This window comes from Hibiscus syriacus, unplaced genomic scaffold (assembly GCF_006381635.1).
Source record: "Hibiscus syriacus cultivar Baekdansim isolate YM2019G1 unplaced genomic scaffold, ASM638163v2 tig00110461_pilon, whole genome shotgun sequence".
Lineage (NCBI taxonomy): Eukaryota > Viridiplantae > Streptophyta > Magnoliopsida > Malvales > Malvaceae > Hibiscus > Hibiscus syriacus.
The window spans coordinates 593,680-614,508 of NW_024062746.1; the positions used below are offsets into that span (position 1 = coordinate 593,680).

General features: G+C 34.4%; 4 protein-coding genes across 5 annotated transcripts; 3 read left to right on the forward strand and 1 right to left on the reverse strand.

Annotated features, from left to right (window-relative positions):
• Positions 1–222: 222 nt before the first annotated feature.
• Positions 223–1,800, forward strand: LOC120126679 (transcription factor RAX3-like). Its single transcript, XM_039144799.1, has 3 exons — positions 223–627; positions 724–853; positions 953–1,800. Exons 1-3 carry the CDS (start codon positions 492–494, stop codon positions 1,719–1,721), a joined length of 1,035 nt encoding a protein of 344 aa, XP_039000730.1. The 5' UTR covers positions 223–491; the 3' UTR covers positions 1,722–1,800.
• Positions 1,801–5,407: 3,607 nt separating this feature from the next.
• On the forward strand, positions 5,408–7,654 carry LOC120126636 (pentatricopeptide repeat-containing protein At3g49710-like). The gene has a single exon (XM_039144775.1). It carries the CDS (start codon positions 5,410–5,412, stop codon positions 7,564–7,566), a length of 2,157 nt encoding a protein of 718 aa, XP_039000706.1. The 5' UTR covers positions 5,408–5,409; the 3' UTR covers positions 7,567–7,654.
• A 743-nt stretch (positions 7,655–8,397) lies between these two features.
• Positions 8,398–10,776, reverse strand: LOC120126635 (pentatricopeptide repeat-containing protein At3g49740-like). The gene is given in 2 exon segments (XM_039144774.1): positions 8,398–9,455; positions 9,457–10,776. Coding segments are annotated over 2 exon segments (2,232 nt in total). The 5' UTR covers positions 10,774–10,776; the 3' UTR covers positions 8,398–8,540.
• Positions 10,777–14,480: 3,704 nt separating this feature from the next.
• On the forward strand, positions 14,481–17,166 carry LOC120126667 (probable pectin methylesterase CGR2). 2 transcript variants are annotated; one of them, XM_039144794.1, is made up of 7 exons: positions 14,481–14,566; positions 14,706–14,902; positions 15,014–15,053; positions 15,156–15,191; positions 15,499–15,873; positions 16,417–16,472; positions 17,005–17,166. In XM_039144794.1, exons 2-7 carry the CDS (start codon positions 14,780–14,782, stop codon positions 17,155–17,157), a joined length of 783 nt encoding a protein of 260 aa, XP_039000725.1. In that variant the 5' UTR covers positions 14,481–14,566; positions 14,706–14,779; the 3' UTR covers positions 17,158–17,166. The 2 variants fall into 2 exon arrangements, with proteins under 2 accessions (XP_039000725.1, XP_039000724.1); XM_039144793.1 differs by having other exon boundaries at positions 14,489–14,568; positions 14,732–14,902.
• Positions 17,167–20,829: the final 3,663 nt, after the last annotated feature.

The following is a 20,829-nucleotide window of genomic DNA, read 5'->3' on the forward strand; positions in this document are numbered from 1 at the left end:
CATTGGTGGGTCCACTAAGTTCCATGAGCATCTTCAACCGTAGATGCAGCTGATCATGTGTCAGACCTCCATCAACAGATACGGGATCGAGTCAAATTATAGAAATGGGCTAATCAATGTAGCAGCAACTATGAAATTAAATGATAAAATAATTGTATTATTATTTAGATAAAGATTAGCATAGATTCAGGAGGTAGAAGGACAATCAGAAAAATCCTGCTCTCTTGTTCATCCACTTTTTTATTTCTTCAATATTTTATGCATAAAGTTTCATCGTTTTTTAATATGTTTTTCTTCCTCGTTCTCCTTTTTTGAAATGCTGGGGGACACATTTCTAATCTTTAAGTCTGTCTTCCTCTGGCCATTATAGTCTCCCCTTCTCTTTTTCCGTGGTGTGAATATATATATCATCACTCTCATTGTTGTCAAGCAAGAGACAAGAATAGAACAGATATAATTACTTTGAAATTCTCTTTCTCAACTCAATAAACATGGGGAGAGCTCCTTGCTGTGACAAAGCTAGCGTTAAGAGAGGCCCATGGTCGCCGGAGGAAGACGCCAAGCTCAAGGCTTATATAGACGAAAACGGCAATGGTGGCAACTGGATTGCATTGCCTCAGAAGATAGGTTAGCAATACTTCAGTTCTTGATATATATATCATTGTTGTCAAAGTTTCCTTTCTTATTACAAGTTCATTCTTGAATTACGATACCAAATTTCAGGGCTTAAGAGATGTGGCAAGAGTTGTCGTCTTAGATGGTTGAATTATCTTCGACCAAACATCAGGCATGGAGGGTTTTCTGAAGAAGAGGATAATATCATTTGTACCCTTTACATAAGCATTGGAAGCAAGTATATATATATATGATTACTAAAGTTGGGGTCTTTTTCTTCTTAATAATTACGCCTCTTATCAAGCTCTAACTTATATTCTCCTTTTTGAATGCGCAGGTGGTCTATAATTGCTGCACAACTGCCTGGGAGAACGGACAATGATATTAAGAACCACTGGAACACAAAGCTTAAAAAGAAGCTCCTGGGAAAACAGAGAAAAGAGCATCATGCTCGGAGAGCAACCTGCCTTTCTTTTAACCAAGAAATGAAGAGAGAAAGTGAGAATTATACGGTTCCTGGAACGGTGAACCAGGCAGCACACTGGCCACTGCTGCCACCACCAGTCATGCCCCAAGATCCCATCAAGAATCTGCTTGTTAAACTAGGAGGAAGATTTTCCGATTTACATCCACAAGCAAGCCCCACTGCCAAAAATCCCATGAATTTTCAATACCCTCTCGATTTTCCGTTTTCTCAAGACCAGCCATATGAGAATTCCATGAACATGTTTTCATCTGCTCCTTCTTCCCTTAGTCCCTTAAACAGTACTTGTTCTAAAGTCACAGACGGAATTACCCATTTTAATGTTAACGATGTCGATGGTCCTAATGATGTGTTTCAAGGTCTTGATGGTTTCCAAGCGGAGCTAAGTGAGCTGATCTACAGCAACAATCAACAAATATTAGATGAGTTTGATGGGTTTTATGGAACAGACAACATGGTCGATGGCACCAGTACTGGGACTAGTTCTGTCGAAAGTAGGAGCTGGGGAGACATAAATTCACTGCTCTATCCTCAAATTTTGTCTGTATTTGAAGCTTGCCGACAACAAAGCATCCCACAGGTTTCTAACTATGAAGAATCAAGCTACTTCGGCCCACAATGACAGCAATGTATATATATGGGTGGTGTAAATTTGAATCAACTAGGGCATTAGTTTGTTTTTTATCCGAGAATTTCAGAAAATAATAAAACTCCTAATGAATTCATGCAGAAAGAGATTGCTTTGTTTTTGTAATTCAACTTTTATAATTTTTCCATTTTCTTTCTCCTCAAAACCAGTTGATTATTTACTACTTTAAACAGCTTCTCTCTTGGTTTTCTTTTAACTTCCAACTTTTAGACTGTTTGCTTTGTTGAAAACTAATCATGCAAATAATTTAAACAAAAATGGGGACTCTCACAGTACAGCAGGTTCAATTACTAATATCGTTCTAAAACGATAACTTTATTTTCAAAAACTAAGTTAAAAAATGATTATAAAGTTAACATGGAAAATTACGTAGTTGAGAGATGCTGCCCACGATGTTCATGGAGGACATGGATTAAGCTTTAAAATGAAAAAAGCTCCCTATTGAATATAGTAAATGTATTTCATGTTGCAATAGGAATTCCATTTGTTGGCTGCTATCGTTTCCGCACGGTAATGGAATCAATCATGAGCTTATTAAAGCTTCATGCACTTTCTTCAATCTCCATTCATTATTCACTCACCCACACAAGGGAACTAATAATGGGTTATTGTTTCTTTTTATTTTTCGTCATTAAATGAATTTCCCAATAATGGTAGGGAAATGATGACACAGAAAGATAACCGAGATTTGTGTTTAATTATAAAAGAGCTTAATTTATTTTTAAGCATATGGGATAATGTGGGGAAAAGGCAACAGAAGCGAAATTAGCCATAGATATGTGTTTATGGATCTTAAGAGTCCTCTTTTCCTGGTTTGGCAGCATTCGATATTTGAGTATTTCCTATGTCAATCATGTGTCTCTTTCCATTCTTTATTTATAATGGAGGCTACTATCTAACAACAAAATAAATCATTAATTAGAATAATCCTAAATTAATTAGATTTAAAAAAAACTAATATCATTAATTCAATTGAATCAAGTCTTCATTTATATTCAAATATTTAGTCATTTATTAACAAAAAAATTCCATAATTTGATTTATATGTTTAGTTTAATTTATATTTTATCGTTTTTAAATAAAGGGGTTGTAGACACCATCTATAATGTTATTTCATTTATAAAAATAAACTTGTAATGTGCACCGAACTTGCTCTATAATGCTATTTCATTTTAAAAACCGTTTGATTAAAAATTGTCAATAAGGTATGATAGATTTGCAAAGGTTGAAGCCTTGGATTTTTTAGTATAAAAATAAGTGTTTAAATTGTACTCTTTTTTCCATTTAGCTGTTTAAATTATTTTTCGGTCAATTCAAGTGTCTAACATTACAAACGTTATTATTTTAAGTGTCTCGGTAATTGATTTTAATTTTAATTATATAAATATATTGATTTTATTTATAAATTTATTTATCCAGAACTAATAAGTCTAAATATATTCTAATTATCACTTCATTTATTTTTAATTTATAATAATTATTTTTATTATATTATATTATTAATACTTTGATTGAAAGAAGGGGTTTATTAATATTTACGCTAAAATCAAACAAATAGACATCAATCAGGTCATTGTCAAAATTGACTTTCGAGTCCAAATCGAGTAATTGATATTTGGATTTTTCAGGCAGGTGTTGCACATTGGATGAATTTTTTTTTGGGTTGATAAAATGGGTGAAATTATTCAGTTGAGCCTCATTTTGACTCCATTGGATTTTGTTGTGCAGGCCAATCTTGTTTTAAATTAGAATGGGTAGACATGTAATTGCCAGAAACTCTTATTTAATTTGGTTGACATCTTGAGGGCGAGAATGAAAGAATAGGAAGAAATCCAGAATATCAGAAAAGAAAATAAAGATGACCCGTATTTGATGACAGAGTAAAATACAGATTTAAAATATAAAAAGGAGGAAGAGAGACAGATGTGATGAAGGTAAGGGAAGCTAAAAATGAAGATGGGAGAAATATGTACTTATTTTATATTTCAATCAATTCTATTTACAAATATTATTCATTCAGTAATGGTTGAGTCTTCAACTATGTTTGATCGAATAATATTTTATATTTCAATCAATTGTATTTATATATATATTTAATTAGCTCCCGTAGTTTTCATATTGAACTTGAAAATGACAATGTGAACCTTTTGAATAAAAAGGTCAAAATTGAGAGATTTCGAGGCAAGCCCTAATCTTACCATCTTGATATTGTGGTCGCATCAAAAACATTTTCCGTGTGGATTGCAATTTGGTCCTTAGAAACAAGACAAAATTTTACAAAATGTAGTGGTAGATCATCATATGTCAATATCTAAGTTTGTGGACGGCGGCTTATTTTTTAGGGTATAATATTAAAATTAGCTCCAATGTTTATCAAAATGATCACTTTAGTCCTTACTTTTTTTGGGGAGTATTTTAACCCCTAACGTTTTATTTTAGGACAAAAAGACCTCTACCGTTTGACCGAATTGTCACTTTGGCTCTCAATGTTTTATTTTGGGGGTAAAAGACCCTTATTTTTTAGTGTTAACCGACCATTAACTAATTATTTTCATCCATAAAGTGACATTTTTTTTTCAAAAATAAAACGTTATGAGCTAAAATGCTAAAACAAGATGAGAATATGGACCAAAATGACTATTAGTTCAAACGTTAAGGATATTTTTTTGATATTATTCATTTTTTCAATATCATAATAAATCTAATAAATTGTTGTCTGATGCTGGAGAAATAGTGGGTACGAAATGCGAACCAAAATGTTATATAGCATTGCTAATTGCTAGGTAACTAAGAAAATAAGATAGGTAGAGACGTAAAGTGAAAGGAAGAATGGTTGAGAAGAAGCAGCAAAACAGAAATAAACTGGAAGAGTAGAACCAAATTTACCAGAATTTCAAGCTTAGTTTTTTAAGCCACATTGTGTCAAATCCCATTAACCATAACCAAACTCTGAATGAAACCTTGATTAAAGGCAGCCAACCCAGACCATGACAAAAGCCTCCCGACGACTCCACATCCCCTTTTCACTTTGTATGCAGATTAAATTCTAATAAATTAGCCAATCGTATTTTGTAGTATATCTTGTGATATGGACACTCACTAATACGAAAAAAATATAGTTTTTCAAAGTTTGAAAACATGTTTTTATTATAATATTGGGAAAATGGACTTGTCTGTTTATTCTTTTTCCACCAAGATGTTGCCTGGTTTTTCATTTTTCTAATCCATACAGCTGTGCAAAAACAGTATGCTCGCAATTTCAGTAATAAAATCAAAATAAATAAATAAAGTAAATTGAGGAAAGCAAAGGGTGTTTGTTTTCAAGTACATCTCAGAACGTGGTGCTTAGTCCCCAGATATTTAAACATAATATTTTTCACGAACGAATCAAATAATTTCAGTGATTAAGGATGGTCTGCATAGATGTTTGAACATTAATAATAAAATGATTAAAAATCTTTTGAATAGATAATATCTTATAATCATTCTATAACAGTAAAAAAACATAATATCCTTACTGCGTCAGAAAATACTTCTGAGATATGAATAATAGGCCCAAACCAGTGGCCAATTTCTAAACTGCAATACCTTGGGACTAATGGCCTGCTTAAAGCTGGTTATAAAGTCTCCAACTGGGGAGGCCAGTTTACAAATTTTGTAAATGAACCAAATCTCATGGACCGTCCAAAACTTCCGTTACCTTTTGAAAACATGCATATCCCACAGAAACCTCTTAACCGGCAAATCCCTCCACACTCTTTACATCAAATCTATCGTCCCTTCTTCAACTTACCTTTCCAATCACTTCATCCTTCTCTATTCCAAATGCGGCTTTTTAACCACTGCCAACAACGCTTTTCACCATACCCAACACCCCAACACCTTCTCTTTCAACGCCATCATCGCTGCTTACGCCAAGGAATCCCTCCCTTCTATTGCCCACCAGCTGTTCGATCAAATTCCTCACCCTGATCTTGTTTCTTATAACACTCTTATTTCCGCTTATGCGGATTGTGGTCGGACTGAACCTGCATTGGGTCTGTTTAAAAGAATGAGACAGCTGTGTCTTGAAATGGATGGTTTTACTTTGTCTGGGGTGATCACGGCTTGTTTAAATAATGTGTTTTTAATAAGACAGATACATTGCTTTGTAGTTTTTGGTGGATTTGATGCAGATGCTTCGGTCAACAATGCGTTGCTTTCGTGCTATAGCAAAGAGGGTTTTTTAGAGGAAGCAAAGCGGGTGTTTAATGAGATGGGAGAGGGGAAAGATGAAGTGTCTTGGAACTCCATGATTGTGGCCTACGGGCAACATAAAGCGGGTGCAAAAGCATTGGAGTTGTTTCAGGAAATGGTTAAGAGAGGATTCGATGTCGATATGTTTACTTTGGCCAGTGTTTTGACAGCATTTACAAGCTTAAAGGACCTGCTTGGAGGATTTCAGTTTCATGCTATGTTGATCAAAACTGGATTCCATCAAAATGCTCACGCTGCGAGTGGTTTGATTGATTTGTACTCGAAATCTGGAGGTGGCATGTCCGATTGTCGGAAAGTTTTTGAAGAGGTTTACAGACCGGATTTGGTTCTTTGGAACACTTTGATATCGGGGTACTCCTTGAATGACGAACTCTCTAAGGAGGCTCTTGAGTGTTTCCGGGAGATGCAACGTGTCGGTTATCACCCTGATGATTGTAGCTTTGTGAATGTGATTTGTGCATGCTTCAATTTGTCATCACCTTCTCAGGGAAGACAGATTCATGCACTGGTAACCAAATCTGACGTCCCTAACCAAATTCAAGTCGATAATGCCTTGATTGCTATGTACTCGAAATGCGGAAATCTTCAGGATGGAAGACGGTTATTTGATAGAATGCCGGAACATAATACTGTCTCTTTGAATTCGATGATTGCTGGTTATGCACAACATGGGATTGGAACGGAGGCATTAATTCTTTTTGAGCACATGCTGGAGCGGAATATTTCCCCTACGAGTATAACCTTCATCTCCGTTCTTTCAGCTTGTGCTCATACAGGAAAAGTCGAGGAGGGTCAGAAGTATTTCAACGATATGAAAGAAAAGTTCAGAATTGAACCAGAAGTGGAGCACTATTCGTGCATGATTGATCTATTGGGTCGAGCAGGCAAGCTACATGAAGCTGAGAAGCTCATAAAGAGTATGCCAGTTAACCCTGGTTCAATCGGCTGGGCTGCATTGCTCAGTGCTTCTAAAATACATGGGAATATGGAACTAGCATCAAAGGCAGCACACAAGCTTCTTCAACTGGAACCTTCAAATGCTGTACCTTATGTCATTCTTGCAAACATGTATGCCAGCTGCGGCAAATGGGAAGAGGCAGCCATGGTTAGAAAGTTTATGCGAGATAGAGGTGTAAGGAAGAAACCGGGTTGTAGTTGGATAGAGGTGAATAAAAGAATTCATGTGTTTGTGGCTGAAGATATTTCACATCCAATGATCAAAGAAATTTACAAGTATTTGGAGGAGATGGGAAGGAAGATTAAGTTAGCCGGGTATGTTTCAGATCTGCGCTGGAGTTTAGTTAAGGACGATGAGATAGATGCAGGAGAGAAGGAGATACAGTTAAGGCATCACAGTGAGAAGCTAGCGGTTGCATTTGGGCTGCTGTCGACAAAAAATGGGGAGCCTATACTTGTGATTAAAAACCTGAGGATATGTGGAGATTGCCATAACGCAATCAAGTTTATCTCTGCTATTTCTGGGAGAGAAATCACTATAAGGGATACCCATAGGTTCCATTGTTTCAAGGAGGGGCAGTGTTCTTGCGGAGATTATTGGTAATGCTTTTGGCTCATTGTTGATGACCTCAAAAATCAAATATCTCAACCTATAAATTTGAGAAACGCTGTTACATGAATGGTCAGGGTTAAATTTGAACCAATTCAGAGATATTGTATACCATCGAAATTATGCAAGATGCTGGCAACAATTATAAATGTAACAGTAATCAATTAATATTATTAGATTGCAGAATTAGTAAATCAATAACAAAAAAAACAGTAATGAGACTGCTGATTGACACATCACTTCTACTAAATTTAGTTACCCAAACAGGTAGGCTATATTTTCATTTAGAGCTGAAGATAAATATTTTACCATGACAAAACAGAATCAATTGAAAACTTGTACCTTAATGAATTGAGCTGCATTTTTATCTTGGATCAGTGGTATTGATTTAGGTGAAACACTTGACGTGCTGGCTGGAATGGCTTCTTTGATGAAGCCTGCTTAAACTTCTTAGTGCCAGCTTCATTTTCTTCTAAACTAGTCTGGACGAGAAACCAAATCCACAATCCATCAAGTTGAACTCTGGATTTTAGCCTTCAAGGATGAAACAAGTTATGTCAGTGGTACGCTAAACTTGACACATTAATGTCAGCGATAGTTGACAATTCTGAAACAGAGATCACAACCGAGAATAAGTGGAAAAAGTAACCATTTTGGTTATAATGCATGCGCGTCTTCTTTTGTTCATTGACGCCTTCTATCTTCCTAGCAGACTATGTTAAGGCATCTATCTCAAGCAAATATACAAGCACTTTCTCTGCCAGAGTAACTCTAATTTTATAATTTATATGCAACTTAAGAGTAAGGAATAACCTGTGAAAATAATTAAACCTTCAGAGGCCACCCTTGCCAACTCAGGAAGAGTTTTGTTCAGGTTTTTGGAGACAAATAATCAAGGGCATCTGACACAATAGGAATAGAAAATGACTTTGCCCTGTAGGGAAGTGGGAAGAGTGCATCAGAGGGGACTATATACTGATCCAACTTGAGCCAGGTTGCTTCGTTACCCCAACATTTTTCATGGATTCCCTCACTCTAGCTGCATCTTCCCATTGCCCAGCAGCTGCATATGCATTTGATAAAAGCACATAAACTGATGGATTATTGTGCTCTATTTCAAGGAGAAACTTAGCAATAATTCTTGCAAGCCTTAGATTACTACAAGCAGCACAAGCACTGAATATGGTCCACCAGATATTATACTGGGGTTCAATATGCTCACTATATATTACTCTTTCAGCTTCATCAAGATACCCAGCCCGACCAAGAAGGTCAATCATGCATGAAAGATGATCTTCTCCAGGCACAAAGCCATACTCATGTACCATGGAATTTAATATCCAAGTGGCATCATCAACTAAACCAGCATGGCTGCAGGCAGAAAGAAGAGCAGTAAATGTTGCTTGATCAGGTTTAACCCCAACTGCACATTTCATTGCCTTGAAACAATGGACAGCTTCTTTACCTTCTCCATGCTGCGCAAAAGCAGAAATGAGGGCATTCCAAGAGATTGTGTCCTTTTCAATCATCTCATCAAAAACTCTCAAAGACCAATTTAAAGTTACACATTTTGCGTACATTGTGATTAGAGCATTGCCTAAAGATGTTTCTGAAGAAAAATCACGCCTGAGGATATAACCATGAAGTTGTTTCCCATTACTTAAGGATGAGATGCTGGCACAAATACTAATAGCGATGCTAAGTGTATATTCATTTGGCCTGAGATTTGACATTAATAGTTTAGTTAATTGCCTTAGACCCTGAGCTGGGAACCCATTTAGAAAGAACCCTGATATAATAGTATTCCAGGAGATCATGTTCTTGGTAGACGCTTGAAATAATTGACAGGCTTGATTCATCTTCCCATGCTTAGAGTATGAACTTAGAGTATGAAGAAACCAATGCGTTGGAAACCTGGACTCTTGAAATAAGTCCATTTTTAAACACAAGGGCATGAATCATCTCACCCATTTCTATGAATTCTGAGCATGACAATAAGCTTCCAAAAGTGAACTCATCCGGTTCAATCCCTGACCTTTGCATTTCCATGTAGATAAGAAAAGTCGAGCTACTAGAGCTTCTTTGAGAATAAGTTGATACCAGAGTATTCCATGACACAATATCCTTCTGCTCCAATCTCTCAAAAACTAAACGAGCAGTATTTAAATCCCCACAACTAGAATACATAGTTATCGCTGCATTGCTCACAGAGGTAGACTGTTCAAAACCCAACTTTACTGCTTGTGCGTATACTTGATCCCCAGCTCTTGCACATGAACAAGAGCTAAGTAGACTCACAAAAGTCAGTTCAGAGGGGCTCAAACAAGCCTGTAACATCTCCCTAAACATTAACGATGCATGTTTGACTCTTCCTACGTTCATTAAACCATCTATCATTACATTAAAAGTAATAGGATCATACACGAAGCTCTCTACTTCTTCAAAAACCCGGCATGCATTTACAACATCTTCACAATTAAAATACATAGTAATCGCAGCATTAACCACAGAAGCTCGGAACAAAAACCCAGTTTTAACCACCAACGCTTGAACTTGCCTCCCAAATCCCAAATTTTCACAATAACACTCGCTCAACACACTGGCAAGGCTATAATTATCATGCTTAAAACCCAAAAAGTGCATCTGCTTGAAAAAGCCAAACCCAAGGTCTTCATAACCATTTTCCATACACCCAGTAACCATGACATTCCATACCGCCATTTCTTTCTTAGGCATCTTGTCAAACACCTGGCAAGCATAAGAAATTCCTCCCAATTTGGTACAAGAAGACAACATGGTAGTCCAAGAATAAACATCCGGTTCTTTAATTTCATAAAAAACCCTCTGAACTGAAGCTAAATGATGGGTGTTGGAATAGAGGAAAAGGAGAGTGTTTGAGACATGAGAGTAGGCTTTGAAGCCGGATTTGATGGCGTAGGCGTGGAGTTTTGTTCCGAATGGGAGGTTGGGGAGATTGGCACATGCTTTGAGGGTGGTGGATAGACTGTAATGGTCGGGTCTAACATTGTGGTGTAGGCAGTGAATTTCGTCGAATAGATGGAGGGCATCTTGGTAGCGAGTTGAGCGAGTTAAATTTGCTAGGCGAGAGTTGAGTTTGATCAACTTCAACTGTAGTTGGTTTAGACAATTTTCAGTTCTGATAGTTATACCCTTTGTGAAATAGCTACAAACACTCGTCATTACTCAAATGGTCATCCTTTCTCTTATTTTTCGGATTAGAATCGTCAACCTTTCTCATGCATTCGCAATGTAGCTTTCGTCCTCATATAAACTCCATTGGATTTACGGAAACAAAAGTGTTGTGAGATAGAATTTGAGGTAAGCAGAGCTTCATTGAATCATTGGTATTAAACTGTGGGGGGCACATTCGAAGAATAAACATTAAATGTAAAATGGTTGTGTTGCCATTGCCAATACATATAATTCAGGGCAGGGTTTAAAGTTATGAGCTAAAGTGCATTGAAGGAAGATCAATGAACCCCACAAATTACTGAAAATGAAGGCAAAAACCTTTTTCCCAGGGTGAGTTCCCCCGACTACCACGTACATTATCTTTATGATCCAGCTACCCACCCACATGTGGCCGAGTGTTTTCAATTTTGTATGTTATTATAGAAAAATATTAATTAATGTTATTAATAGAAGAGTGAATTGCGTCATTCATCCTCAAACTATGATAATCTTTTTAAATTGGTCCCTAAACTTTTAAAAGTTTCAATTTCATACCTAAATAATGGCAATCATTCTAAATTTGTCCTCAAAACTTTTAAACCTTTTAATATTTTTACGATTACTATTTTAATAATTTAATTGTCATGTTTATCTCTAAATCTATTGAGTGACTTCAGTGATTAAAAAGAGTGTTATTCTTCGTTGAGGTTCGAAGTTCAAATAATTGTATCTGCTAAGTATGTGTGTTATTAGTGACTAAAAAATATAAACAAATATTATCTTAAACTATTAAAAAAATCTATCATGTTTTATATTTTATTATATAAAAATATTTATCTTTAAATATATATTAACAAAGGTATTATATAAATTAATATTATAAAAATATTATATTAATTAAAAAATCAATATACATTATAAATATGATTATATTAATAAACTTAACGGTCTTGTTATGAAAATATTAACTGCACACAAAATTATTAAAGCATACAAATTTGAAGAAAAAAATATATAATAGTTCAAGGTATTTACAATCCTAGATTTTCTCTAACCCGATTTTTTTTTAATATTTTCGCGTTGCTTTATCTCCCCCATTTGATTTTTATTTAGCCGACAACAATATTAATTTTAGTATTAGTTATCCACTACCAACGATTATTAGTTTTCTTATTTTTTTTTTATATTATATCGTTTGTATTCTTTTTTTCTTGAGTTTTTTTTTCAATTCTGAAAAATAATTTATGTTATTATGACATGTTTTTTCTATGCTATTGTGGTACGCTCCTTATGACTTTTGTTACATTTTTCGCATACCTTTGCAGTCGTTTTGGTGCTCGTACAAATATGCTAACGTCATTTGTTTTCTTATTAGTTTGTTGGTGGTCACATATAGTCAGATCCCCTATTTGGTAAAAGGTTGTTTGCCGATATAATTAGATTTGTATAGCGAGACAGACTGTCATATAGTTTGTTTCGCTCATCACTTATTTATCACTTTGTAAAACGTCTCATTTGATAGAGACAATGAGTTTTTATGAAGATCAATGGATTCTTTTGATGTTTGATGTCATTTTAAGGGAATTTTTTTTTCTTTATATATTTGAGTTTAATATGCTTTTGTATGAATTTTTTTTGTGATTATTGTTTCAATTTTTCTCTCTATACTTAGATGTATTGTAATTATGATTTATTTTATTATTTTGATCAATGAATCGAGTTTTCATAGTTAAAAAAAATATCGATTCAATTTTAAATTAAAAGTGGGGAAAATATTATAGAAAAAGAGTCCTTAATATTTGTTTATTTTTCAATTATGTCTTTAATATTATCATATTATATCTTTAAAAATATTCACACTCAAATTAGCATTCAAAAAGAACTTACTTATAAAAAAAATGTTATAATTTAAATATAAAAATTAAGTGCCTAATTAAAAATTGTGGCAGGCATGAACGGCAAGTCTTGCTACTATGCTAATAAAAAGTAAAAAAATTGCAAGATATCTATTTAAGACTAACGACGTCGTACGAGTCACCGACGCGCTAATGGCAAATCAAATAAACGGTGAAAATAGTGCTGTGTTCTGACTTTAGACCACAGTTGACTATTGCTACTAGTAATTTTAGTTTTAGGGTAAAATATAGTAATGCTCATTGAATTTTTTCTAAAGCTTTTATTTAGGTTTCCTAACTTTTAAAATTTACAATACAGTCTTCTAATTTTTAGTCCGTTTGCAATATGATCACCGCCGTTACACTGCCGTTAGTACGTTTGCATGGGATGCATGGGAACTTTTCGATCTTGAATTTTCTTTTTCGCTATTCTCTTCTCATTTCCAGCGTAACTTTTCAGTCGGGGATGCATGGGAAATTCTAATCTAACTTTGAATTATGTGGAGGTGTTGACTTGAATAAGGGTCCATTAAGAGAAGACCCGACCAATGGACTATCAGGACTATCAACGATTAAAGGTGTAATGTTAGATATATGTCATCTCAGGTGAAGCATAGATGTTCGATGAAATACTTGTGAGAAAAAATAGGGTTAGAAATGCATAGTTGATAAATACTACTAAGATAAACTAAGTATCATTGTTCAAAGTCACCAACAAAGCTGGAATTATTTTATATAAATGACATATAATAATTTATTCGTTTAATCCTTGTGGTTCAAGATTTTCCAACAGATGATCAAATATAATGAAATCACAAACAACGCATTCACCTCTCAGTCTCTTTCGCAACTCGAAAGACATCATAACAATGTCAAGTAGCTACTCCAAATATATTACCCTGTCATGATGTCTTTCGAATTGTGTGCATATAGAATTGTCTTCTAAAACTACAATTCAATACAATTCGAATGTAAAAATTCCAAAACATGTAAAAAAAATCCAATTCGTTCACGATATATCAGTCCCATAATCAACATGAACTTATTAAAAAGAATACGAACTCACAGGACGCCGAAAATCATAGGTCGGATCAATACAATTCCCAGTAAACTAGTACCATCAATCTCTCGGATTGAGCCTGGCGATTTCACTATGTCGATGGTCACAACCAATTCCCTTATTTAAAGAAAAAACAAACAAACAAGAAGATCAAAAAAATTTAGCCTAAGACTTTCTTTCACTTCTATTAGGATGGACTGAATATCTTTCATAAGGAGTACTAAAAGTTTTGATTAAGAAGAAAGAAAGAAAATTATATGGTTTTGGTTCAAAACTAACACTGAATATCCAGATCATTGACATGCAATTCTAGAAACACAAAAATTTCAACAAAAAACACACAATGCACGTTGAAAATGGGAAAGTGCGAAAGATGAAAAGCTTACTTCCGGACAGCCCAAAAGATAAAATAATTACCTTCTTGCAAGTGAGGGTTTAGAATGAAATTGAGATGAGCGAAAAAGGAAATTCGAGATCGAAAAAGAATTTGGGGTTTAGAATGAAATTGAGGATTGCGTTGCAAGTTTTAAAAGTTGAAGACCTAAATGCAAGCTCCTGAAAAGTTCAGTGACCATATTGCAAACGTACTAATAGCAGTGTAACGGAGGGGACCATATTGTAAACAGACTAAATGTTAGAGGACTGTATTACATGTTTTAGAAGTTAGGAGACCTAAATGAAATATTTAGAAAAGTTTAGTGACCATTACTATACTTTACCCTTAGTTTTATTATTTAACGCTGGATCATGAGAATGTTAGAAGAATAAAGCGAAAACAAAAGGCCAAACACACTCAGAGATCTAAGATCCAAAATCCGAATGCTCATATCCCATTTCTTCATCTAAGGTGCTCTCTCTTCTTACATTCATTATCTCCATTTTTATCTTAAATCCAAAGCTTTCTCATAGTTTGGATTTACTTTTCATTCGTCAATGAAGTTTAATGTCTTATGTTCTTTCCCTGAAGAGGCTATTTTTTTGTGTAGACTTGTTGTTTCTTTGTTTCGCACAGTGTTAATAATTAAAAAAACAAAGTTTTAGAAGCGATTTGCATCCAACCATGTCAAGGAGGCAAGTAACTTCAACACGCCGCTTTGTCGACAGCGGAAACTTCCCTTTTGCTGCTGCCTTACATTCCAAATCTCGATCTCCTCCCGTTTTATCCATCGGACTTGTTGTTGTGGTATTTCTTCTGTTTTTTTTTTTGGATGGAAGAATTTTCATCTATTTTTTTACCTTTAAAACAGGAAATTAATTGAGTTGGTAACATTATTAGTTTTTAAATAACTTTCAGGGAGTTATCCTTATTGTTGGTTATGCTTATAGCGGTTCAGGTATTTTCTTCATTTCATTGTAATTTCTTATTTAAGTTTAATTGCCGTGTAGTTTAATATGTTAATCTTAATTGGTCACACTCTTGATTTTTTGGAATACAGGTAAATTCCGAGGTGCAGCAGTTAGTAGAATAGAAGGTAAAAGTCTGTTTTACTTTAATCTTTAGTGGATTTGATGTTCATAATTAAATTAGCTTGTGAAGTTAGTGTTTTTCATTTGATCCCTGCTAGTATGTTGTTATGTTGCTCTCTAGAACTACTTAATTGCTTAGCGATTCCTAGTGATAGGTTTTCTAGGGTGGATTTAGACATGAAAAATATAGTTAATTTCAATATGCCTATGCTTTTTAGAGCGTATGAAAAGGGTGAACTGCAATGCTTTGCAAAATAGTTTGTTTTTATTCGGTGTAAATATTTAAAAATTGTATACCTTGTTGTTTTGTAGGTGACTATTCATGCACACTAGAAGTTCAGAGGGCGATACCTTTTCTAAAGAAGGCATATGGTGACAGCATGCGCAAGGTTTTGCATGTAGGCCCTGATACCTGTTCAGTGGTATCTAAACTTTTAAAAGAAGAGAAGATTGAGGCGTGGGGTGTAGAACCATATGACATTGAGGATGCTGAAGCAAATTGCAAGAATCTTGTACGCAAAGGTGTTGTACGTGTGGCAGATATCAAGTTCCCTCTACCCTATAGAGCAAAGTCATTTTCTCTTGTTATTGTGTCAGATGCCCTTGATTATTTGTCTCCAAAATACCTGAACAAGACTCTTCCTGAGTTGGCAAGGGTGGCCTCTGATGGTCTAGTTATTTTTGCAGGTAATTCATACTCTATTGCGTATAAATTATAAAACTAAAATCAGTCTGGCAGAGAAAGTGCTTATATAATTGTTGGCGAAGATGATTGCTTCCTAGACAAAAGGTTGTGTCTGACGTAACTATACAACTATGTCATATCTGTCTGTCTAAAATGCATCTGCAACCTCCATGTGCTTGTGATGAAAGTCAAGTCGTTAGTATTTGTAATCTTTCTATGGTTCCTTTTTGTGTCATACCTTTTGGCAGACCAGTAACACAGCTCTCCTGCAAGCCCAAAAGGCATATGAATTACTATAAGGTAGTTGCTAGACAATTATTCCCTACACTGGATCTCTTACTTACCAGTCTGGAGCAGTTTTACCATTTAGAACCTTTCCCTAGATGCCATAGGTGCAGCCATGGGTGATTATTAGATGGATGTAATGTCTACTCTTGATTTTCTTTGGCAAGCTGCAAGATTAATCACATCATTTCTCCCCTCCACAGATTTTAGCCTTTCTTTTGTTTCATTTGAAATTTAACTACTTTCATTTTGTTATTCAGGTTACCCTGGCCACCAGCGAGCTAAAGTGGCAGAGTTATCCAAATTTGGGAGGCCGGTCAGTCTCTTTTTACTCCTTATAACAATGAAATTTGGAATTGAAATCGCTATAGTATATCTTAAAGTTTAACTTCCATTTGATCAAAATTGTAACGATTTTTTCTGTGAGTCTTTTGGGATATGGATATTTTCATATATTCTGTTGGTTATTCAGAGCTTCAGGCAGACTTGTCATTAGGTAACAAATAGTTTCTCCTCTGACCAAATTATTGACAGTACTTTAATGTGATTAATCTGAACTTCAAGTAGTCTAAATACTTCAGAAAGAAGAGGCCCAAAAATTTGTACTTGTTAGCACTTCTCCTTCACTAAATTAAGGACATATGATGAATTTGATGTCTTGGGATAGTCTGGTAGGAATTAAGAAGACATCAAAAAGAAGGATATGCACATGCATTATTAAAAAAGTGGTTACCTTTTCTACTTTTTTTTCTCTCCGTTATGATCTCTGTTTCTGAATTATCACTTATCACTGAAATTAATGTGTCGAGTTTGGCTTATCATTGACATAACTTGTTTCATTCTTGAAGGCTAAAATGCGGAGTTCAACTTGGTGGATTCGGTTTTTTGTCCAGACTAGTTTAGAAGAAAATGAAGCTGCCATTAAGAAGTTTGAGCAAGCTGCATCAAAGAAGTCATACCAGTCAGCATGTCAAGTATTTCACTTAAATCCATACCACTGATATAAGAGGGGGGGAAATCACCTCAATTCATTAAGGTACAAGTTTTCAGATAATTGCGTGTCATGGTAGGAAAAAAAATAGCTTCAGCTCTCGTATGAAAATGTAGCCTGCTTGTGTGGGTAACTAAATTTGGTAAAAGAGATGATGTATCAGTTACGAATGTTGTGCCCTTAACATTGCAAACCTTATATTATTTTATTAATTTTATTGAGGGAAAATTTACGGTTATTTTATTGGTTTTTGTAGCATTTATTATTGTACAGCACGATCAAATTATTATTATTTGCATTTTAGTAAAAAAAATAGCACGTCTTCTGATTATGAGCAAACTCAGAGAGAACAGAGTTGAAGGTTATACTTGTAGGGGAAATATTTCGTTCCAGCATGTGCTAGAAAATAATTTACAGCTCTGTTCCAAAGCCATGTTGTGCATAACCAGCAATCAAGGTATTAACGACTTGAATTTGATTACGGACTTAAAATTTGATTACCATAGCATGAATCTGTCACCGCTGAGAAGGTGATGACAGATTGGAGCATGCAGTAATTAAAGGTACAATCATCTGGACGAGAGCCTCCCTCGAGAGTTGCTCATTCAAGGAATACCCGGGAATCATAGTACCAATCCAAAAATCCATTTGCTTGAATGAATGAATGAATTGTGGTGTGAGGAAATTAAAAGAATTTTGGCATCATGGACCAACCAAATTCATAATATTAAAGAAAGCTATTGAGCGCGTGAATGGCATTGAAACCAAAATCCCAAACGATGCGTCGGACTAAGATGAGATGAATTAATTACATTTATATAAATACAACTTTGAACTTTTTATTTATTGATTTGTTTGTGGGTTAATGCATGCAGCCCATTTCCATCAATGGAAAAGCCCCAACTTCCTATTGGACAGCTTCGACGTGCTGCATAGAGCACACACAACTGATCACTATGGGGTCCATCCCATGATGATGATATGCATGCCATTCCCATCAATGGGACAATGCAAAGTTACTTTGACCATCTCTCGCTTTCGGCGTTGCTTCCCATCACAGCCGTCCATCCATTTTTTTCTTTGATAAAAAAGAATAATTTGTCTTTTCGGATTTTTTTGCGCTGGTTTTCTGCTCTGTTTATGGCGCAATTTAAGGACCCTAATTTGAGCAATAAAATTGGGATTTTATTACTAATGTGGACAAACCACTGCATATATTCATATATTATTATGATACTACCTCGCTAAAGATAATTAAAATAAATAAAAATAATTTCATTTTTAAATACAAATCCAATCATGTTTAGCTTCAAATATTTAACTTGAATAGTAACAATAAGAAGCCATAACATGTTTACTGTTAATAAAGGATACAAACTATTTTGGGGGTTTGAAGCAACTATTGACTGTCGTCGATGGGTGGATAGGTGGCGGCCGTGGGCCGGCAGTGACGCTGAACAGCCGACAGGTGAAGTGAATGCTTTAAGATTAAGTGTTTTGGGATTTTTTTAGATTTCTTGGGTTTTTTAAATAATAATAATAATTTTAAACTTTTTTATTTTTTTAAAAAAGTTTATAAAGATGCTATGTAACACATTCTGAATGGTTTAAGCACTTAAATAATTTTTTAATGTCCGGCACAATTAAAACACTTAAATGATAGTACTGGAAATATTAGACAAATAAATTGATAAAAAAAAGTTTAAGCACGTAAATAAAAAAAAGAAGTATGATTTAAATATTTTTATATTAAACCTTAAATTTATGTGGGAAAATAAACTTCGGACATTCTTTTCCCACTTGAAGCAAAGTTAATCATAGAAGTAAACATAGAAGCAAAGCTGAACAATAACTAAAACAATGCTAATCATGAAGCCAACATGGGTTGTCTAATTAAAGTGACTTAATCAAAGCATTGTTTTTTTACAACAATTTGCATATACTTAAATTTTATTTTTTAAAAAATAATCATTAATTATAATATTAACAATTAGGTAACAATAATAATAATAATATAGAGAAAAACATGTGACGTGAAGATGCTGGTCTGAGTTTCCCACCTACTCACACTAGCAAAACACAAGAAAAACCCCAACAAGGTTTAATAAATACTAAACTGAAAAATAAATGTTTAAGTTATAATTGTTGTTTGTTTCAAGTGTTTAAAGTTTTTTTTTTTGATAATTCAAATTTTATTACCCAAAGAAGCAGAGTTTTGCTACAAAAACCAATCACCAACCGAATATCATATGAACAAACTACTTACAAAATCAAATGATCGGTTAGACTATATCCCAAAAATTACAAAGATTAATATTAACACTATCTAGTTTATTAATATTTCCCCCCTTAATTGAATACCTACAATATCCTTAATAATATTAAGAATCTCTTCAACTGTTCTAGAGCAGTCTTGGAACATTCTTCGGTTTATTTCCTCCTACAAGGTATAGACATATGCAAGTGCATCCCCATTATTTAGGGGGAAAAAGTTAAATTTAATATAATATATTAAAGAAAAATGGAAAAATAAAAATTTTTGCACCCGATTATTTTAAAGAAAAGAAAATTAAAATTTATGACCTCCATTTATAAATTTCTGGATCCGCCACTGGACATATGCAGACCAAGCAAGCTTCAAAATAGTTGTGAGGAGGGACTTACCTTTCCAAGCATGACATGCCCATGATAACATATCCTCCCTTGTCAAAGTGGTTCTCTTCAACCCGTTAAGGAGCAAAATGGAATCCCATATAGAAACAACCAAGGGGCAGTGAAAGAACAAGTGGTCCCTTGTCTCCAGTGCGTTGCTGCAGATAACACAATTACCATAAGTAATAATTCCCATTCTTCGAAATATGTCCTTTGTTGGAAGTCTATTGAAGTCTATCCAAGAGAGTCATCCAAACAATAATTCTATGTTTCGGAATGTTTAGAGGAAACCAAATCAATTTATGCCATGATACTTTTTTTCCCCTTTCACCTAGGGTGTGTTCAGATCCAATCCGATACAAAAAAATAAACGAAACTCGATCCAAAAACCTGATAACCGAAAAAAATTGAAACTGATTTAGTGTGATTGATTTTTTTTCAAAAATAACTGATTGGTTCGGTTCGGTTTCGGTTTGGAAATCTGAAAACCGATTCAAATCGAACCGAACCAATGAAATGTAATATTTAATTTACAAGCTTGTAACAAACCCAGTCCATAGCTCAGTGATAGAGTATTTGATTGTAGAGTAAGAGGTCACCTGGTTGAATCCGGTTGTACCCTTGTTTATAATTTTTTTCCTTTTGCTTTCTTGATAATACAAACATTGGGCATGGTTTTCAGAACCAGACCGGTTAGCGAACCGGCCATGCTATCGGTTCACTGGTTCAACCGGTCGATCAGTCAGAAAAAGCAGACGACGTCATAATTATTTAAAAAATTAAATAAAAATACCAAAAATATTTAATAAAAATATTTTTTTTATTTCACAAGTCATATTCAAAACAAGTCATAACATATATAAGTTAAAAATCATAAAATCAAGTGAAACAAAATGATTCAAATTAACTACAACATAATATTTAAGGTAAAATATATTAAATAATAAATATAATTATATAACTATAATAAAATAAATAAATTTGGGGCTAAAAAAATCATAACAAAATGATATTGTTTGGTTTAATTTTT

Bases quoted from the DNA above. Each gene is read 5' to 3' on its own strand.
- LOC120126679 (XM_039144799.1), top strand. From the start codon at position 492: ATGGGGAGAGCTCCTTGCTGTGACAAAGCTAGCGTTAAGAGAGGCCCA. The intron at 628-723 runs GTTAGCAATACT...ACCAAATTTCAG, and splicing joins TGCATTGCCTCAGAAGATAG to GGCTTAAGAGATGTGGCAAG. The intron at 854-952 runs GTATATATATAT...TTGAATGCGCAG, and splicing joins TACATAAGCATTGGAAGCAA to GTGGTCTATAATTGCTGCAC.
- LOC120126636 (XM_039144775.1), top strand. From the start codon at position 5,410: ATGAACCAAATCTCATGGACCGTCCAAAACTTCCGTTACCTTTTGAAA.
- LOC120126667 (XM_039144794.1), top strand. From the start codon at position 14,780: ATGTCAAGGAGGCAAGTAACTTCAACACGCCGCTTTGTCGACAGCGGA. The intron at 15,054-15,155 runs GTATTTTCTTCA...TTTGGAATACAG, and splicing joins TTATGCTTATAGCGGTTCAG to GTAAATTCCGAGGTGCAGCA. The intron at 15,874-16,416 runs GTAATTCATACT...TTTGTTATTCAG, and splicing joins TGGTCTAGTTATTTTTGCAG to GTTACCCTGGCCACCAGCGA.